At 45.8% G+C, this 21,836-nt stretch overlaps 1 protein-coding gene across 1 annotated transcript in view; it reads right to left on the bottom strand.

Moving 5' to 3' along the window:
• LOC144781812 (serine/threonine-protein kinase D3-like) overlaps positions 1–21,836 on the bottom strand; it is a 690,012-nt gene that overhangs the window by 226,847 nt on the left and 441,329 nt on the right. The window contains exons 2-4 of the mRNA XM_078660826.1: positions 6,439–6,577; positions 4,030–4,158; positions 1,767–1,924 (exon numbers count right to left, since the gene is read on the bottom strand). Of these exons, the coding sequence (XP_078516952.1) occupies positions 1,767–1,924; positions 4,030–4,158; positions 6,439–6,577 (426 nt within the window). The remainder of the gene's footprint in view (positions 1–1,766; positions 1,925–4,029; positions 4,159–6,438; positions 6,578–21,836) is intronic.

Raw genomic sequence — 21,836 nt, 5'->3', positions numbered from 1 at the left:
GCCACAGCTGTGAACAAAGAAACATTGGAATGTTGGAGCTCGGGGCTTATACCAGCCATTATAAGCCCAGAGCTACTCCATTGTTTTCAATGGAGCTTCCAACATTCCAATGTTCTAATATACATTAAAAATTATTAATACCTGCCTCCGCAGCCATTTCTTTAGCTTTGGGGACCTGGAATAATCTTAACTGTCGCACTTGCAGCTGAGAGAGATGGTTAGTATTTGTTTTGGTACCGTCATGGGCACTGATGACGGGGCAATGGGTGGTGCAAGCTTCAGCGGCCTCCTGGACAGGACCCTAGCACTTGTTATTTTACAAATGAAGCACTGCTCCATACGGCCTGTTGTAGAGTCCCTTCCTGTGGCTTGTGGGCCGAGCATTTTCTTGTATAAGTTGTGGCTCTCACAAAGGCAACCTGATCAGAAGAAGAATAAGGCCCTCTGACGTACTGCCAACCAGCAACTTGTGAACTAGGGTCTGACAGTAGCCTTACAGAAGGGGCAGTAGAGAGCTGTTGAGTGAAACTCCGGGGTGCTTTTAACTTAACAGTAGTGGTTTGATACACATCTTTGTAAACATCTCTGAAAACGCATTAGGTGGCACTGTGCCCTTGGGTGTTGGAGAATGGTATTGTGGTCTGAAACACTTGAGTTCAAAAACAAGGTTAAACCCATATATTTACACTGTGTGATTGGCTGTTAAGAGAGGGCATTCACTTTACGATAACATTTTGACCCACTAACTGTGCGATATCCAGGCAAAACAAATTAGGTGCAGTATTAATTTGCTTACAAAGGGCGTCAATTTTTAGATATGGCATTAGCCAGGTGCTTTTGATTTTAAAATTAAATACATTAAATATGCTTTCTACTAGAAGTTTTGAGGCAGCCCTCTTCATCCATTGGTCTATTGTATCATTCAAATTGTTCTTTCACCCTTTACAGAATACAGCCTGGTGCAGAAGTTGAACCCACTTCAGCCATTGGCTGACTTCACTGTGAGTGAAGGCATTCTGCTCTCTCAGAAGGAGCACATCCACATTAAAAGTGGTTTCCTTCACTGCCAGGGACTATTCTAGCAATGCATGCTTTTTCCTATCAAAAAGTATTTTTGGTTCTAGCCAAGTAAGCCAACGTTTCTTTTTTATACAGTTCAGGATGCATAAGTTCACCCAACAATAACGCTTTACAAAAACAATGGCAAAAGAAAACAAACATTGACAAAGCCACAAGTGCTGACAACTAAACACCAGAACGTTGGTTTTGGCTCTGCCAACTCTTATTTTTCTATGTGCCTCTGAAAAAACATATCAAAACAAAATTGTTGGCTGACATTTTGTGATCGGTCAACGAGAAAGGAGCTTGATATGTCGAACAACCATTATCAATTCAGAATTCGAAGAAGGCTTTAAGAATTCTACTGTTTAGTATCCTACTATTATAAATAATCTTGGTTTGTCACTCCATCATAACAATGCGTCTTTGCTGTCTTTGAGAGTAGAGAGTGAATAAAATACAAGTGTCATTCAATTTATCTCGCTACCCTTCTGACTGCACGTGTACATCTATGATGTTTAATAATAATTTCATTTTTTTACTGCTAGTAGTGTGTCTGGTATGTGTAGAGATTTGTTCAACCTAGATAGGGAGCAACCACGCTTTGCACATCACACATAGGACATGAAATCTATATTGAGGGAATTATTCTTCATTAGAAAGGCTATCTTCTCATGCTTGATGTCCCATCAGCTGGGTGCAGTTACCTCTTCTAAGCTTCCTCCAGCAGGCTGTGAGACGATGGAGGCTCGCGAGAAGGTGCTGGTTCCCACCAAGGATCTGCTGGAGAGATGACTTCTCCTCACGCCCCGACAGTTGTTGGGGATCTGAAAAGCACAGCGCTTGTGATAGCTTAAGCCACAGCCTTGATGGGTGAGAATGAGAAACAAAAGGAGACAACGTCAGCAGTTTTGTCAGTCGCTGTTGGAAAGGATACAATGATATATTTATTTTTTTAACTGTATTTTAATGGTTTTCCATAAAACATACAATGTAAATGATCTGGTCCTCATACATCTTTACACCAAGGAATGTACAAAAGGGTGTGTCAATCAGCAACACAATGAGACAGAGTACAGAATAATGGATTCCACATTTACATAGTCGTTCTACCAGAATAAACGCTACAAACAATGGCCAACCCACGGTCACTCCAGTGGATCAGAGCCGCTGTCGGTCCCCGAGGCATCACCCTTCTGAAACCTAATAAGTAGCTGAGCCCATAGCATTATCTAATCAACTGCTCCCTCATCTGTGCATGACATTTTCAAGTGTTGCTCCTCCACAGCCCCTCACTCCATTAGGTCCTTCAACCAGAGTTTCGGAGCTGGGGCCCTTGACCTCATCCACCCAATAGCCACTCAGCACTTTGCCAACAATAAAGCCAATTGAGTAATTTATTAAGGGATTTTTCAACCCTTTGGTCTGTTTACCACTTCCAGCAGCAGAGCAAGCGGTGTTCTAGGGCTCAGCAGGCCAGTGACTTTCGATATAAATGGTAGGACATGTCCCCAATACTCCTGAACCCAAGCACATTTCCAGGCCAGATGCAAAACAGTTTGCACCAAATTCCCCACATCTGGCACATTTCACTCCCCTACCAGAATCCATTTAATGTAATTTATAGGGAGTGATATAAATGCGGTGTAATAAGTGAAAATGCAACAAATGTTATTGTGTGAAACTGCGGCCCACCAATGTAGCTGCTTTCTCCCAATATGGATCCGAAATGGGTAAGCTCAGGTCCTGGTCCCATGCCCCACGAACTGTACACAAGATACAATTATATTTTAGACCAGCATAATCCAGCAAAATGTGTTGTGTTTGTTCCCTACAGACTTTCAGATGATTTCTGTACATAATATATGCTTGCTCCGAATTATCTTTTTCTTCTTTCCATCCTTGTATTTGAACGATATATATTTTTTTCCAGCAATAAACTTCCGTATCATGAAAGAGTGAGTGTGCTCTGTAGCAACGAATCATGCTTTGTCACACATACCCTTCACTCTTCACCTTAGTTGTATTTTCCTCTCCCCCTTTGTATATATCCAACCTTTTGCCCATTGATCACCTCTAGTATTCACTAAAACTGTAACCCAAAGCCATCCTGAGTCGTTTGTCTGTGTACAGAGTCTGCCTTCGCTTGTCTATAGGATAAACATCCGCACAGGCTTCTCTTTCTCATCCTCCCCCTACTCCAGAACTCCATCCAGGGCCAATAGCCCACAATCTGTGGATACTACGTATAGATCCGAATGTGTGTAGATTCACAGATGCACAGAGCCTGATAGCATGTTTCATGTTCATGCCCCTTTGATCCTAGAACGTGGATACTTGTCAAGGTTTGAGCGCTAAATAAATCATACAATGCAAGATGTGAATACTGGGCATGATATCACTCCTTAGCAGGATTCCCTACCCTTCCTGCAGATTTTAAAACCTTCCCTGTCTGCTCTCCCGGCGCAAATACCTCGCCTGTCCAAGTACTTCCCACATGCTCAGAACCCACATCCATATAAAAGAACACTTTCCCACAAATTTAATTCAGGGCAGTTGATACAATCTACCTCTCCACCTAGGCTCCACCCCTTTCACATAGTTTCACAACTGTCCCAAGACCCAGCACTGATCATAGAGATCAGCTTTTTCCACAAATCTTCGCGGCTATCCACCCTCTTCCAAACTGGGCACAGATATCCATAACATTCCAAGTCCACAGACTAAACCCAGTCCCAAAATGTACCATTGACCCAATGACTATCTTTGGCCACGGATTGATCTCTGTGCATAAATGAACCATCTACCCACAGACACCACCTCTACACCTAGACCTATTCGCAGCACCTCTCATGTTTGATTGTTTCACCAATCACATGTATCCTTTCACCCCTCTAAACATACGAAAACTGAGTATTTAAGATTACAGTAGACATTACTCTCACAAAGCTCCTGTAAGACAGTATATACCTTGGCATTTCAAGCCCTGGCGTACCAGTCCCCACAGCATCTCCGCGCAGTAGTCACAGAAGGCTGGTGATTTGTAGGAGTGGACAAGTAAATTGTGAGGTCGGATGATAAAATCCAAGGATGCTGATTCTGTGAGAAGCAAAAACAATTATATTAGGGTAAGGCAAGCAAGACCCTTGTAGGGTGCAATATTTGACCACAATGATAACCATAGCACTTATGGACACAACCCATGTGAAGATGTGTTTGAATATACTAAACAAACACAAAAGTAGACCAATTTTTTTTTTATTGTTTTAGGGACTGATTTTAAATACACTTTAGTTGACTAGTCTATCTGGTTACAGGGAAATAGCAGTGGTTGTCTCAGATGTACAATTCCTTGGTTTAGTCCTAGGCAGTCTTTCAGGCTCAGCTGGGATTCCTCCAGAATGGAACTGGTGATCCAGACTGAACTAGAGGGGATGCAGGGAGAGATGCTTGGAAGCATACAGTCAGCAACTGGTTTCAGGTCCCTGTTAAAGGGAAACATGCTTTTCACCCCTTTACAAAGGCCCAGCAGAGTGAAAATGTAAATGTGTCCTAGCTAAGTGATACATACAGCTTGCAAGTATTTTGACAATGTCAGCTTTGAGCTGTAAAACCACTAGGTATGGAGGACAGATAACCTTATCAATGTACAAGTCTGAAGCATCAAGTTATTTATTCATAAGGGCCGTACGTTCTGGCACTTAGCACTAAGAATTGCTGTTTCTTTTAAGAAAAAATAGAAGCGCTTCACAGTTCTCACCCTACAATTACCTTGTTGAAGGCAGAAATCCTCCTATCTTCCAGGGCTTCTCTCCTTCTCTGTCTCCCTCTCTCTCTGCAATTCTGCTCTGTGCGGCTTATGCCCGATAGCTAATTGCGTCCTCCCTGGTGAAATACCATTGGTTTTCTTTGCTGTTTGCAGGGAAACTGTACTAAATGTCCAGTCCGTGGCAAGATACCTCTCTGCAGTATTGCCTTCTTGGCATAGCCAGATGGGTTGGAACATCCATTTCTCCATAACACTAGACACCTAGCACATTATACAGGTAAACAACCCTGACCACGAAACCATCACCCTGCATGTTGTTACAATGCAGTCGTTACAACGACCGAGTTGTAACAACGCATACCATTTCCACGCAAGTCGTAACAACGACTTGCGGACGGGGCGGAGCAGGTGTTGGATTTAAAATCCAACACCTTCCCTACTGTCCGCACAGACTGGAGTTGGAATAGTAAATTATACTATTCCAACATCCAGTGCCCTCCTCCCCAAGTCGTTGTTATGACTTGGGGTTAATGGCATGCGTTGTTACAACGCAGTTGTTGGAATGACCACGTTGTAACAACATGCGGGGCGACGGGCTGCAGAAAAAAAAAGCATATTCATCATACATCCCAAGACTGGACTACTGCAACAGTTTGTATTTTGGAGTGTCCAAATAAAATGTATAGAATCTGCAAAGAGCGCAAAATGCAGCTGCCAGCCTTCTCCTTAACCTTCCAAGACGGGCACATGTGTCACCAGCTCTGGCTGAGCTTCATTGGCAAACTCCGGAGAAGCGTATCAGTTTTAATGCCATGTGCCTATGTCACAAAATTCTTAAAAACAGAGCACCCTGCTATTTGCGCAACCTGGTACGGTCTTACTTGTCTGGCCGCTGCCTTAGGTCCTCTGATACCGCACTTGCGGTTATTCCGAGGGCAAGGGAATCCCGGATGGGCGGCTGCTCCCTTGGTGTTTGCACAGCCAGATTATGGAACACTCTCCCCTTGCATTTAAGTTTAGAACTAGTTGAGGCCCCCTTTAGGGAAAATCTTAAAACCTGCCACTAAAGACAAAGTTATCTTTCCTGGTCTTCATTAGATCTATCTGCCGCTTGTCTTTTTTTCTCTCTGAGGTCCTTTTTAATTTTTGATCATCTCCTGATACCTCCTATTTTCTATCCTGATAGCAATCCTTGTGCTAGGACAGTCCTGTTGGAGTAAGCTGCACGCTTTAAAAACCTTATAATATAACATAACATCTGTATACACATACATGTAATATTTCAAGAAAAGGCCCTTCTGTACTTTTTAGGAATACAAGACTGATCCTGTACATGCCATGTCAACCTTTCCTGGTCTATCATACAGTCCAAAAAAGGCTGTAACCTATTATTGGGATACCTTTTTTTGTCCTATAAAAAAGTAGGGGCTACAATTTAGTACAGAAAGATGACATGTGGGCTTTCCAGCAAGTAATACTCCTAATTAATGGGCTAAGATCCAGTTGTCATTCTATCCAGTAGAGGAGACACAGTGTGACCGTCCAATATTCTCTTTCCCTCTTTCCTGCACCTTTGCACCTTAAAATTAAAGTTGAGTAGAGGCCCAAACCTGATAAAACCACCTCGATCAGGTCTCCGTTTGAGATGGTGGAGTCTAAGGTCAGCCGCCGCAGTATGTTCTCAGAATCAGACTTGTGGCAGAAGAGAAGAATTTTATCAGAAACTCCAAGGAATCCATATTCTGGGAACTGGAAGAAAAAAAAAACAGAAAACATATGGAATTTCTTTTTTATGTCCTCAGTGGTAATACCAAGGCTTTCTGTCCAATTACCCAATATCTGGAGTACTCCAGCAGTGAGTGTGGGCTTTTTGTAATTAATTTACCATGTTACACCGCGGACAAATTTACATTTACACGAGAGCAGAGCAAAGGCATCAAGATGCATCGCGTGCAAAGGAGAGGCAGAAGGCTGTGCCACCCATGCTCTACCAAACATCAATACTTCTTGTAAGAAACCAACCCTATTGCTTCCAGCAATCACATACGTTTATTTGATATGTTATAGGTTTTTGTTAAAGAATTACAAGAGTCCATCAGGTCCCTGTCATCCCAGTCATCTTATCTAGATTCTTCCATTCTAATGATCTCACATTATTCCATAAGCAGGACAGTTTTTAACACACCATGAGGCAAAGCAGCAACCACGACGAGTACACAAAAAGCTACACCCCACACGCAAGCACAAATACTTCACATAACAACATCGTCAAAATAACCACTGATGCATTTCACTCTATCTGAAACTGTGAGTCGGCTGCAGATCTCCCACCAGCACAAGGACTAACCGTACGAATCAGCTGTGTGATGTGACTCCATATCAGATGCACTCTAACCAACACCCTGAGCTGTATCTCCCAACTCTTTAAAATCAGACTGAGGGGTCTCCCATTGACCTTCAAACAAATGGTCAATAGCCACAGTTTTTTCACCAGACCCCAAACATGTAGCAACTCTCCTAATATTCCATGACTTACCGAATTTTGACTCACTTTTTTAAGTTGTTCCTAGTCAAATGTAGATATAAAATGTATTACCTACTACAAACTTCCTTTTGTTGACCTCCATTATGAGTTGAGCGGAGCAGAATTCCCATGCAAAATTGAACTCCGCTCAGTTTTGAATTTTTTGAGCCTCTGTTTCTGCACACCCCCCACCGACCATCAGACAAGGACCTGTGGGGGCAGGTAATTCTGCCCCCTTCCAGCCAACAGTCTCTACTTCCATCCTGACCCACATCCCTCCACTCCGCTTTACACTAGCGCCTCTCATACATTTACCACTTGCTGATAACAAGTGGTACTTGTGTGCATTAAACCCAATGGAAAAAGGAACGCTGAAGAATACCCCTTTGTTAATCCAGGTCTTCAAGTTATTCCCCATACTGTGGGGTTTAACTCTTAATTACACAGTAATGATGGGGTGTTACTGAGGCGTGCTGATACCTATGGTTATGGAGTTTGCACACCGTCATCATTGTGCAACTCGTAATCAGGGCCTTTAGGCCCTCATTTATGAAAAGTGACGCATCGCTGCGACAAAACAGCGATGCATCACTTTTCATCGCACCCTCCTTGCGACACCAATGATTCGTCATATTTACAGTATGATGCATCATCTCGCAAGGAGTTCCAGATACGTCAGTATTTCTGACGTATCTGTAGGCGCAAAAATGACGCATTCTTGGAGTGTGTCACAAAAGTGATGCAACTCCAGCAATGAGTCATTACACATGGGCAAGCCCCATGTTAAATTTGCCTGTGTCAGTCTTACGCCTGCCATGAGGCAAGCATAAGATATTGACGCATTTCACTGCATCACTTGTACGACCCTTTCTTGCGTCAGAACGCCCCAACTGCATACATTATACCTGGCACAGGCATAATGTGGCGCAGGGGTTTACAAAGTGACGCGTCTACCTAGATGCATCACTTTGTAAATATGACGCAACATGGAGCATTTTTTACACCGCTGGTGCATCACGATGGCACACAAGTGACGCAAGGGCCAATAAATAAGCCCCTTAATTTCTATTCTCCTGCCAGAACTCTTCTTGCTGCTCTCATGAAAACCAGCCACATGTCTCTTTATGTTCTGAACAGAAACTTCTTTCTTCTCCTTCCGATTCCCGTATACGACTGAGACACAACACTGCCTTCCTTTAACAACTCAGAAGGGCTTCGCCTATCACCAAGTGAGGCGTGATGCCCAATGACTATACCCCCATCTTCCATCAGAACATTACACAGCCAGAGAGCTTAGAGCACATCACATAAGGAGAGCCTTGTGACTATGCTTTGATTAGGAACCATCCTTTTGCCAATAGCTGCCTCAAAAATCAGAGGCATTTGGGTAGAGGCCAGAGTCCCTATTGAAATGAGGGTTTTAAATAAGGGTACCTTCTTCTGGGTTTTTGCGCCCACTCAGCGACGGCTACTCCGCTATGGTGGAGGAGAGTCATCCCCGCTGCCAGCCTCAACACTTGAAATATAAAACGATAATAAAACAGGTCATTATAGTTTCATTTTTCATGTTCTAAGGGCCAGGCCAAATCTTGGGGGGTGTGGTCATCTCAGAGGCAGTCACGAGGAGGAGTGCTGGTCAATGCTATCAGTGCACATGTCGGTTTGGCCAGCCGTCTCAGGACGGCCAAACCAACATGCGCACTGAGCTGTCTCCACCCTGTGCAGCGATGCCCAGTTGGAAACAGCAAGCACAGGCTGCCAGACATTCTGGGAGCGCAAATTCAGAGCACTCCGCACAATCCAGACACACCTTCATGGTGCCAGCAGCATCAGGATTGGCCACAGGGAATTCTGGGATCCTGTGCTTCAGTGAGGACGTGGAGCAGAAGAGCAACAGATGGCAGGTAAGTTCTTTTTTCCCATTATTTCGTGTTTTCTTCACCGTCCATTCCCCCACCCCACCCCGCCACTCCACCTGCACACCAGCCCCTACTGGTCCCACTACTTGACCAAAGTTAAAACTGCAGCCCTAATGTTTTAGAGGAGACAGGAATATACAAATGTAATACCCTGAAAAGATATACAAATTCTGCCACTTAAATTATCTTAATAAAATTAAAATCCCTCATTCTGTTGGGCCCACTGAGAAATTTCAGCTTACCTATTATATTGCTATACTTATTCAACTTACCTTTGGTTTGCATATACACTGGATTTATTGGTAATACAAATACAACTCTATAACTATAATTGGCGATTCCTGGTCCTTATTACAAAGTCACATTGGCTTCACATTATTGAAATGTACTGTTGATCTCTGCTCCCTTCCAATGCTTCACATCAACTAACAAAGGTCCATAAAACCAATGGGAAAAAATCTTCAACGACTTGACTAAGCGATTATGTTGTAAGGCCAGCGCTCTTTCAAAAGTGTCGCCAGCGGTTCAATAAATTACATAGGTTTATGTTGCAATTAAAGCGATTACTGTGTGCAGACAAGTCATTTATCAGCACAAGAACACACCATGAAGAAAAGCAGGGCCTGCATATGCACAATGGTCAAACCTGCTATCCCCCCCCCTCCACCCCCCCCCGGGTGACCGAGTTTGTACTGTACCCATGTGTACCTTGTAAATACTTCATTAAAAAGTACTGGAAATTAAAAAAAGAAAAAAAAAAGAAACACACTGCACATGCACAGGGTAACAGCCTACCACACACAGTATCTTTCTTTGTTGAGAACATGGCATAAAGCCCAGATAAAATAAAACTTATACTGAAATGTCATTTGGATTTCAGCTTTCCTGGGTTTTTTTTTTTTGTCTGGTAAGGGAATGTGGCATGTAATGCGGACCAAAAATGAAAGAAAGTCTGTCTATAACGTGTGCTGGAAGGAGTACTCAGGATCCAGAAAGTGTACTATTAATCAGTAACACAAGCAGTACAATAATTTACAGATTTGCCTGTTAAGGTACAGGGCTGCCAATTTATTGAGGAGGGCACGAACACTGCAAGGTTGTGCAAATATTTATAGAGTGAACTCCCTGTTGACTATTGAAGAATAGTATTCCTTAGGAGCAAGGAGCACAGATTTGGTTAGAGCAGGGGTTCTTTAGCTCCATGGACCCCTGCGGTTTCGTGATGATTACTCAGGGGTCCATGACTGTTTAGAAAATTTATATTAGCAAATTAATAAAGTGTATCACATAAAAAACACAAATCTAAAACCGAAATGTTTAAAAAGTCTTTAAATGTGAAGGAAATTGAAATTAGAGGCTAAACTCTAAGTTGGTATTTTTGATTAGTGAGAGCAGAATAAGTAGAGCAAACGCAATCGGTTGCCTTAATTAAAGTCTAGTATGCACCGGCTATGCGGGCTGATGCATTAGGAGCAAAAACGACTAAGCGATATGCAAATCTAGAAAATCGATTTTTCTTTTAGAAATAAAACCACATTTTGACAAGCTATAACCTTCCCATTAAAATAAAACTTTCAATTTCTTGGGGAATTAAAGAAAGGGTATCGTAATTTATTAATTGAATAAATATGGCCTCTGTTGTTTTGTGTATCTTTTTGAGGTTCCAACCATGAAATTGCTTAGGCTAGTGTCCACTGATTACAATAGTGATCCAGGGGTGGTCCACAGAATTCAAAAGGTAAAGAACTGCTCGGTTACAGCGATGCTTTGCTCAATCTCTCTGTGACAGAGACGTTTTAAGGCATAAGAAAAATTGGGAATCACCAGGACCCACACTTTCTAAGGGGCCCTGGGCAAAGAGGTCTTTTTTTCAGTTTCTCTCACTCTGCCTAACTTTTATTAATTTCTCTATCTGAACCTCGCTTAATTTCTACCTCTTCCTCTCACTCTGTCACTCTCTCTACCCAGTGTCGTTTTATGCAAATCATATTTCAGGTGTTTTTTTTCTGAAAGTTTAAGTAGAATATTGTTTGGTGCCATGCAAGCTTGAATTATCAGAAAATAGGTAATACAATTCTAACTTGTTCTGAACAGGGTACCCCAAAATATGTCTTGCACGGGTCCCCAAAAATCATTTTCATGACACTAGTCTAGTGTGTCCAGAAATGAAGCTGCTTGCCTTTCCAGAGTAGTCTGTCTCAGACATAGGCTTTCCACATTGATTTGCCACATGTAGTTGGACTCGGTGAGCCAAAATAAACCACCTGAAAGATGTGGCAGGCTGGAGCAAAGACCAAGTCCAAATCTAAGAAGAGCTTGACCTTTAATTCTGCTCTAGGCACACATGACGTGATAGAAGATAGGGCCCTGCTCATAGCTGGATCGGTAAAACCCTGAAGGGATCAGGGTGGCATTGCAAGCCACCCTTTCACTGCCTCCCTTACACTAGATTCATGCCTCAGAAAAATGAGGGGTTGATAAACCTCCCCTTGTTTCGATACAAGTAGAAAATAACTGTTGATTTTCTGGTAATTGTCATTTGGCCCTTCTAATGTCCCCTTGCATTAACCCTGATCACTACGGCCAAACATAATGTGTGGGCGCGGATTGGGTGGGAAATTAAAGGGAGTTTATTTTATGCTGTATAGTGTGATAGTGTGCTTGTAAGGTTCTGAATGTCCTTGGGATCAACCACGTTAGCACTGATATTAAACTGGTTTAGTGGACTATGAGGGGAAGAGTGGAGAAATTCGGAGGCCAGCAATGAGCATTGAAACTGACTCCCTAGCCATGATAACTTAGGCGTAATTGTGACCTCTAAGCACAATACTGTGGCCTATAATGTTCTGTCCTTTTTTGCAAAAAATAAAATACACGTTCCATAAAAAATTCCCCTTGCAGTAAACCAGTAGCAGGTATTTGGAGGGGAAGAAGCTGAAGAAGAGGCAGAAATAATGTGTTAGTAAGGACAGCGGTGTAGCGTGTGTTGCCAGCGCCAGGGGCACGGTAAGTATTGCCCCCCCTAATCTGCGCCGGGGTCCAACATTTTAAAAGAAAAAAAATCTGCAGCAAGAGTCCTGCTGCCGCATTAAATTGTTGCGTTCCTAAGAATTGAGAGACCAGGGCAACCGCCCCTGTGGCCCTACCTGTGCTATGCCACTGATTAAGGGCCACCTGAATATGAGAAGGATGGGTTTTGATCATTTCACAAGAAGCAGATCCTTCCTGGCAGCAGCTGTTTCATCAGGTGAAGGAGTGCTTCCATTCAACAGAAGTTCTCAGTCTTGCTACTTCCAGTTGAAAGTGAATGTTTGGTCCAGAAGCATGTTTAGTCATTTTATATGGAAAACAGATCTGCTAATTGTAGGAGGTTGTCCATTTGAACAGCTTTGAAAGAGAGAAAATTGATCTGCTTTTCAGTTGAAAGCCAACGGAGGTCACAGAGCATGGCATCATTTGGTGAATTGTTCTTATGGCGTGATCAGACTGAGTATGCTATGAGCAGTGCGTGTAAGTCCAGTCTGAAGACAACAAGATCTTAACCCGCTCTTTTCAAGTGGTCTGTGAAGATTAGAGACCTCATAATAAGGTCTTGTAATTCCCAGTGTGGTCGGCAATAGTATTTGTAGTTAAAAGCTGGTGAAATCTCCGAAGTCCCAGAACCTGATATTACCAATAACTTAATTGTCAATAATTTTGGTAGAGGGAATATTGCTACTGGACTCATGGTGGAGCTCTAGGTAATTATTGTTTTCAGCAAGTGGCAATATAAATTTGACAACATGGCCACTCAGTTGATGTGCGGTATGTAGGTGAGGGCTGAATCCATAGCGAAGGTCAGAAATGTTATGGTGTGAAAGACAGACATGGAGAAGGTTTCTAATTAAATAGGCTCAGTAGCCATGAATCTAAACCATTCCTATCAGATCTTATAAAGAAGAAGCTGAACTCTATTTTTATCGACTACGTTTGAGGATTTATCATGATTCATGTTTGTAATATTCCTAAGCAAGTTTGAAGTGTGCAGATGTCTTCAACTGCCAATGTTTTTGATAGATCTGTGTGTCCTCTGTGTTTTCATGTATGGAGACAACAGTACTCTTTAAGATCAGATTAGTCTCTCAACAGATAGACTGAATAAGGGAGGGAGAGGAATAAGCCCTCTACTTGTACCACAAGACATATCAGATATTACTAAGATGTTCTTAATATTCTTCATAACTTTGTGTCTGTTGATGACTAAGCAGCAAATCAAACTTAGTAGCTGACCATGAAAGTCACTGTGGTGTTCTAGAGTTTAAATGAACATGCTGTGGTCAAGTGTGTCAAACACTGCTGACAAGTCTATACATATAAGTAAACAGGTGTCTCTTTTGGGCAACAGGCAGTGAATATCATTTAAGATTTTCAGTGTGGCTGTTTATATGGTGAAACCAGACCAAACGCTGTTTGACAGGCTGTAAATAGATATTCCTAGGCAGTGACGGTATTCAATTGATTTGCAAAACATCTCTTTCTGGTTTTTTTTAGACAAGGAAGGATTGATACCATGCAAAAGTTAAACAAAAGGTTTGGATTGAGATTTTATTTTTAAGGATAGGGTTTCTCCACGGAGAATGTATCAAGTCTTTCGAGAGTCTGTGAAAATTAATTAGTGAAGGATGCTTTATCAGGTGGCACGAGGTGGATTCAAATATGAGAAACCTTTACTTGATATTTCTAGGTAAATGGTTTTGATAGGAGGGATGGTTGCAAACTGTCAAACCACTGGCAATAGCTTGCTGCTGAAACCAAAAAATCCTACTTGTGTGTTAAATTTGAGTAGCTTCATTAAGGAAACATAATTGTTATTGAGGGGAAGGAAAGGGGGTCTATAATGTTGGGTGGAAGATCGCCCTTGATTTAGAGGATAGATCTAAATTTGTATCTGATGGAACAGATCGTGTCCGTAAAGTAGAGGAGGAATTCCTTATATTTAGTGAATGAGAGGATGAAATCCAAGTAATGAATGCTATTAGATCATATGTTCCAGAAGATGTAATGTGTAGGGCTGGGCAAGGTGCACAGTCATTCTTAGATAACATTGAATTTACCTGGTAAGATGACATGTTGATAATATTTTCTCAACCATTTTAATAAGGTGTGGCGTAGAGGTGATATGTATATTCATTATTAATTTTCCGCATTTCTGATGAGTCTTCTTCGATTACATACCAGACACCAAAAATATTGCAGCAAGGATTTCCAAAATGTAATTCTCAAATAGAAATTACTGTGTCACACAATTGCCCTTTTGACGCATTCTTGCATTGCTTTATTTTGATATACTCATATTTATCTGGAACTGGTAACTTTGTATTTTGACAGAGAGATCTAAAGAGCGTATTGCTTACCATCTTGGACTAATTTAAAAAATAAAGACCCAGCCAGTCCATTATATACTTTGAAAACTTTTTTCTACGTGAACTATCCCTGTTTGTATCCCAACCTAACAAACCACAGAAACATAAAGTGAGTGTTGGACTTGGCCCTTCTGGGAGGTTCACCCCTAATCTTTTTGCTTTTAGTATGTGATCTGTGTTAGTGATTTTTGGGTCTCTGCGCACTTTTTCCCTGTGTCCCAGGGTAAAGTGCGTGTGTGTAGTGTGGCTGGCCTTCCCTCCCATAGGAATACATGGTGAAGGTGTGTGTCCATGTTAGTTCCTGATGTGTGGGGAGTGCAGGTTCGAGTTTGGTATGTGCGAACAGTTGGTTCTGTTCTGTTCCAGGATCCTGCCAGAGGGGGCTGCTGCTGTTGCTGGGGCCAGGAGGACCGCCACTTGGATTGTCTCCCTGCCTGGAGACCCAGTGAGCTGGCTCTGGGCCCAGCCTTGCCCCTCTGTCTGCCTCCAGACCTTGCTGGAGCTTTTGCTTTTGCCCATAGCGCTGAGAGCGCTGTATTCTTGCTGCTAGCGCTGGGAGCGCTTTATTTTCTCCATAGCGCCTGGGAGCGCTCTGATTCCGCTTGTAGCCCGTGGGGAGCGCTTTATTTGTCAAAGCCGGTGCCCACCCTGCATTGGACCCGTTTTGCTGAGTTTGAAGTCCCCTGGCAGGTGCCCACTCTGCCAGGGACCTTGCCACTATTTATTTGTGGCCCCCATCTTGCTTTATATTTAATTACGGAGGGAGCCTACCCCTCGTGGTAGCCCCGAGATCACCGCTGCAGCCTAGGGCCGAGGAGAAGCCGAAGGAGCAGCCAGCGTCACAACCAGGCCGCGCTGGGATTGGCCCAGCCGGCCGAGCCTCCCGCCGCGTCATCGGGGGAGGAGGAAGAAGCAGGAAGCAGCCTGCATTGCCCGTCCCGAGGCTTCCAAGCAAAGGGAGAGCCCCGGGAAAAGAGAACAGTCTCGCCGCAGCCGTGAGGAGAGCCGCCACAGAGAAGCCGGTGAGTGGGGCCCTAGTGAGAGTGGGAAGGGAGGAGGCCGTCGGGGCACATTGCCGGTGCCCACCCCTCCCCTCCAGTGTGCGGGCCTGGCCTGAGAGAGGCCCCAGTGATTCGAGCCCCGAGAGGCCCAGCGCGCCCCCCTTGGCATTTACGAGCCTGCGAGGCTCCGAGGGGCATTCCTTTGTTTCAGAGTCCCCAGTGGGACTCCAACAACCGGCCCAATTGTGAGGGAGCCCAGAGAGGTTCCAGGGGCATTTCTATCGATTTAGAGCCACGAGGGCTCTGGGGGCATTTTCTTTATTTAGAGCCCGAGAGGCTCACAGCCCACATTATTTGTTCTAGAGCCCTGAGAGAGGCTCGAGGTGCCATTACTTTGCAGAGCCCAGCGAGGCTCTTGAGGGGCAGTTAGTTGGTTAGAGCCCCGTGGCTCCCACGCTGTGTTTCGCCCCACCATTGTTCTTGAGCCCACAAGGCTCCAACGTTGGCTCATCATTGCTTTACAGCTGCCCAGCACTTTGTGAGCAGTTGCCACGTTTAGGTTTATTCTTTGCTGCCTGCGCAGCCTGCCCTGACATTTTGGACGAAGGGCATTTCAGCCCTTGCGAGGCCAGTTGGCCTGAGGGACAGTTCTAGTGTTGTGCCATGTAATTCTGGCGCATTAATGATTTACTTGCTAATGTGATTCTTGCGCATTGTGATTTATGTGCCAATGTGATTACTGCACAATTGTTATTATCTACACCTCTGAATGTTTTTATGCATCAGGTGTTTTTCTTCCTTCCCCTTTGCTAAAAGTGACATGCTTAGGTGAATGTGTTTTGATGCCTCATGTGCAATGTGTTTTATGCTTCGGTCCCTTTGCTAAATGTGACCTGCTTAGGTGATCGTGTTATGTTTCTTCCCCTTTGCTAAATGTGACTTGCTTAGGTGATTGTTTTAGGTTTCCTTCCCTTTGCTATTTGAGACATGCTTAGGTGATGGTGTTTTCCTTCTATAGGTCCTGAGAAGAAGGTCCTAGTTCCCTGCGTGATTTTCCTACAGTGGTTAGGATTGCGTAGGAGGTATTTACCCTTTACCAGTAAGTCCTGGTTGTGTGCTACATTTACTATTTTGGTGCTACAGTCATTATATGTCTATGTGCTAAGTGTTATACCTACAAGTATTATTATTTCAACAAGTGCTAGTTCTAAAAGTGCATACCCCTGACAGTGGTCCAGGTGGCCCTGTCCTGTACATAATCCCTTGTAAATTCTGCCCGTGCCTGTTGGCACATTGTAAAGTGTGTGGTGTTATCTACTGTTTTTTTATTATAATAAAAAGGCTATTTTTGATATAACCTTGTGTGGAGTTTCCTTTGTGGTGGGCCTTGGGTGTTGTTGCTGGGTGCGCGCGCAAATGCTTTACACATCGCCTCAGAGATTAGCCTTGCTGCTTGCGTCACGTTACCTAGAGGGTGAGCAGGGGTTATCTTGGTGTGTAACTCCCTTGCCCTGACTTAGATGTGGTTATCCCTGACTGACTTTGGCGTGAGCCTTGGCCGGCTGGGGGTCCCGTTTCTAACATTGGTGGCAAGCGGTGCGGTTTGGACTTGCGTTTGCGCTGTACCACAGTGGCGACAGGCCACACTACAAAGCTCTGCATTTTTAGATAACCACATTTTGGGGATTATTGTTTTTTAGGTGAAGTTCAAGTATTTCTTCTGATGAAAGGTGTCATTTGGTAATTGTGTCCAGTACATTTGTTCCCCGCCCTGCTCCCAGATTGGTACCTGTGTCGCTTATGGTCAGGTTGAGAAATCAGGGGTGGTAGAAACTGCCTTACCGAGGGGGGGTGTGTGTGAATGAGTGGTGTGTTACACTGGACAGAGGAGTGCAAGTTCTCTGAGACAGGAATCTTGCTGAATTTTTGTAATTGTATACTCCTGTTAAGCTCAGACCCCGAGGTTCCCTGTGTCAAACTCTTCTTGAGAACGTCCGCCAAAATGGAGCCTGCTTTTGATCTCTGTGGTCTTTTTAGATACAGTAGGTTAGAGCTGGTCAGCTTCTGTGAAGAGGGCGGCATGGAGGTGAGTGAGTCAGATACTCAGTCCCAGCTTAGGGACAGCCTGATCCAATGGCAAAAGGGTCAATGGGATCTTGAGCACAGTGAGAGAGAGTGGGCCCGGGCCGCACGCCATGAGGGTAGTGAGTCTGTGGGGAGCCCTGAAGAATCTGAAGAGGATGAAGATGACAGTGAATGGGCACCAGCTGATAGTGAGGACCCCATAGATAGGGAGTCCCTTGCTGGGTCCAGTGTCAGTACCAGCGCCCCATCCCTTGTCCTGTCCCCAGAGGAGTGGTTAGATAGGAGGGAAGAGCGGGAGCATCAGCTAGAGATGGAACAGCTCAGGTTAGAGCACGCCAAGCTAGAGGCTGAAAGGGCCTTGTTCAGGGAGAAGGTAACACTAGAGGGTAGGTTATCCCCTGAGTGCAGTTTTAATTTTCTGGATTCCCCAGGGAGGGTTGAGTCCAGTGGTGGCAGCTATTTAAATGTCAGTGTAGAAAGTCCCACTCCCAGTTCCCCGAGTATGGTACCTGTTTCCCCAGAAGAGGAGTATCGGTTGAAGTTCAGGAACCTTAGGAAACTGCCTCACCAGGATTGGGAGGATTATTCGGATGATTGTGACGATGCACTGATTGATTGGTTAAGGGTTCACGGGGAACCTGAGTATGATAGACTGTTCAACCTAGTTTTCAGGGAGCAGCTGCTCAATTGGTTTGCGCCAGAGTTGCGCCAACACCTGTTAGGGTGTGGATTGTCTACAGCATGTCAGCTTGCAAGGGAAGCAAACCGCTGGGAAAGTGGGAGAGGTTCTCTGGAGTCATTAGTGAGTGATTCCAACAATAGTGGGTCAGGTGTCCTCTAGCCCCGCGTGGTGGAGGAGGGTGAGAGTAGCCCAGCTAGGTCCCAGTACAGTGAGGAGGGTGTAGGGGCTTACTACCTGTCTCAGTGGAGCGGGAGTGAGTGTGTGACCGAGAGTCCCCAAGCGCCCGAAGCCCTGCCGCAGAGCCTGGATGGTTTCTTTAGGGAACACCAGGATGGGAACCTAAGCTTTCCTGTTAGTTCACTTGAGGGAGATCTCCTAGTGTGTAGAGGACCTGGAGCATCTGTAAGCGGAGCTTCTATGGTTCTAGAGTATGGCAGTACCGCTCCGGTAGGGAGGGTACAGGAGTCCAGCGAAAGGAGTGATTGGGGAATAGTATGTGAGTCCCCAGAAGTCCTGGAGTGCCAGGCAATTATTCCACTGAAGGTTTTAGACCAGAGGTTGGAAGGCCAGGTTCAGGATCAGCCTGACCTGAAGGGTGGGACTACTGTAATCAGTGTCCTGACCAGTTCTTCTTCCAGAGGTACCGCCCCGGTTGGGAGGGAGCAGGACTCTGGAAGGGGGTGCAGAGGGTGGGAGAGCCCACCTCTGACCCCGGTGCAACCTGAGGGATTAAACCCTAGGTTGGGAGAATGGTGTTTTGAAGGTACCCCTCGCAGGAGGAGGAGGAACCCTAGTAGAAGAGGTAGGGGGAGGAGAGCCTTCCCTGAGACTCCTGGTCCGCCTGAGGTTGTAGACCCTGGGCTGGAGAATCAGTGGCAATCTGGTCTTGTCTTGCAGACAGGAAGAGTGGAGAATGGCTACTATGTGCCAGGGGTTCTACCCCCCACTCTGTGAGTAGGCAGGAACCAGTGGCACCTGGGTGGCCTAGGGCCTGGTCCTGGCCGAGGACAGCTGGAGAGTACCAGTGGGGTAGCCAAGTTAGTCCCTACAGTACTTTAAGAAGGAACCCCAGGGGTTCACCGTGGCGTAAAACAGGAGGGTGTCCCTGCAGTTGCGGGCCCGCGTCCGTGTTTTATCGCCCCAAGCAGGGAAGCCCATCACGGTGGTGATTGCTCTGCCCTGCGTTTTGGCTGGAAGGGGGTTGTGTTGGACTTGGCCCTTCTGGCAGGTTCACCCCTAATCTTTTTGCTTTTAGTATGTGATCTGTGTTAGTGATTTTTGGGTCTCTGCGCACTTTTTTCCTGTGTCCCAGGGTAAAGTGTGTGCGTGTAGTGTGGCTGGCCTGCCCTCCCATAGGAATGCATGGGGAAGGTGTGTGACCATGTTAGTTCCTGATGTGTGGGGAGTGCAGGTTCGAGTTTGGTATGTGCGAACTTGTGAGAATGAATGCTGCGCGATGGTATGTGCAGCATGTATGTGTCTAGTGGGGAAGTGCCACTTCTAGACATTGATGTGTGTGTGCAGTGAGGGTGCTGAAGCATGATTGGCTGGAGCTGGCTGGCAAGCCTGGCTCCAGGAAGTCTGGATGGGTCTGCCCAGGAGTGAGTGGAGAGATCAGCCTGAGTGATGTGAGGGAGGGCTGCACCTGGTTCTTGAATGGGGCTGGACTTTCCCCACACAATGCTGGCTCCGCCCCTGTGGTGCGTCTAACGACCCTAGCCTCCCTAGTGAATGAAAGGGGTGGTTGAGCCATCAAGGGTGCTCCAAAACAAACTGCAACTGGTTTCTCCCCCACCCTGCACCTACAGACAAAGGATTTAGTAGTATAAGAAGGGGCTGTGTCCCCTTACAGTTGGTTCTGTTCTTTTCCAGGATCCTGCCAGAGGGGGCTGCTGCTGTCACTGGGGCCAGGAGGACCGCCACTTGGATTGTCTCCCTGCCTGGAGACCCAGTGAGCTGGCTCTGGGCCCAGCCTTACCCCTCTGCCTGCCTCCAGACCTTGCTGGAGCTTTTGCTTTTGCCCATAGCGCTGTATTCTTGCTGCTAGCGCTGGGAGCGCTTTATTTTCTCCATAGTGCCTGGGAGCGCTCTGATGCCGCTTGTAGCGCCTGGGGAGCGCTTTATTTGTCAAAGCCGGTGCCCACCCGGTATTGGACCCATTTTGCTGAGATTGAAGTCCCCTGGCAGGTGCCCAACCTGCCAGTGACCTTGCCGCTATTTATTTGTGGCCCCCATCTCGCTTTATATTTAATTACGGAGGGAGCCTACCCCTCGTGGTAGCCCCGAGATCACCGCCGCAGCCTAGGGCCGAGGAGAAGCCGAAGGAGCCGCCAGCGTCACAGCCAGCCCGCGCTGGGATTGGCCCAGCCGGCCGAGCCTCCCGCCGCGTCATTGGGGGAGGAGGAAGAAGCAGGAAGCAGCCTGCATTGCCCATCCCGAGGCTCCCGAGCGAAGGGAGAGCCCCAGGAAAAGAGAACAGTCTCGCTGCAGCCATGAGGAGAGCCACCCCTGCCACAGAGAAGCCGGTGAGTGGGGACCTAGTGAGCATGGGAAGGGAGGAGGGCGTCGGGGCACATTGCCGGTGCCCGCCCCTCCCCTCCAGTGCGCGGGCCTGGCCTGAGAGAAGCCCCAGTGATTCGAGCCCCGAGAGGCTCAGCGCGCCCCCCCTTGGCATTTACGAGCCTGCAAGGCTCTGAGGGGCATTCCTTTGTTTCAGAGTCCCCAGTGGGACTCCAACGACCGGCCCAATTGAGAGGGAGCCCAGAGAGGTTCCAGGGGCATTTCTATCGATTTAGAGCCACGAGGGCTCTGGGGGCATTTTCTTTATTTAGAGCCCGAGAGGCTCACAGCCCACATTATTTGTTCTAGAGCCCTGAGAGAGGCTCGAGGTACCATTACTTTGCAGAGCCCAGCGAGGCTCTTGAGGGGCAGTTAGTTGGTTAGAGCCCCGTGGCTCCCACGCTGTGTTTCGCCCCACCATTGTTCTTGAGCCCACAAGGCTCCAACGTTGGCTCATCATTGCTTTACAGCTGCCCAGCACTTTGTGGGCAGTTGCCACGTTTAGGTTTGTTCTTTTGCTGCCTGCGCAGCCTGCCCTGACATTTTGGACTAAGGGCATTTCAGCCCTTGCGAGGCCAGTTGGCATGAGGGACAGTTCTAGTGTTGTGCCATGTAATTCTGGCGCATTTATGATTTACTTGCTAATGTGATTCTTGCGCATTGTGATTTATGTGCCAATGTGATTACTGCGCAACTGTTATTATCTACACCTATGAAAAAGTTTTTATGCATCAGGTGTTTTTCTTCCTTCCCCTTTGCTGAAAGTGACATGCTTAGGTGAATGTGTTTTGATGCCTCATGTGCAATGTGTTTTATGCTTCGGACCCTTTACTAAA

Source organism: Lissotriton helveticus, chromosome 9, assembly GCF_964261635.1.
Source record: "Lissotriton helveticus chromosome 9, aLisHel1.1, whole genome shotgun sequence".
NCBI lineage: Eukaryota > Metazoa > Chordata > Amphibia > Caudata > Salamandridae > Lissotriton > Lissotriton helveticus.
Note: the sequence above shows the minus strand (reverse complement) of the source record. Positions and strands in the feature narration are given on the sequence as shown.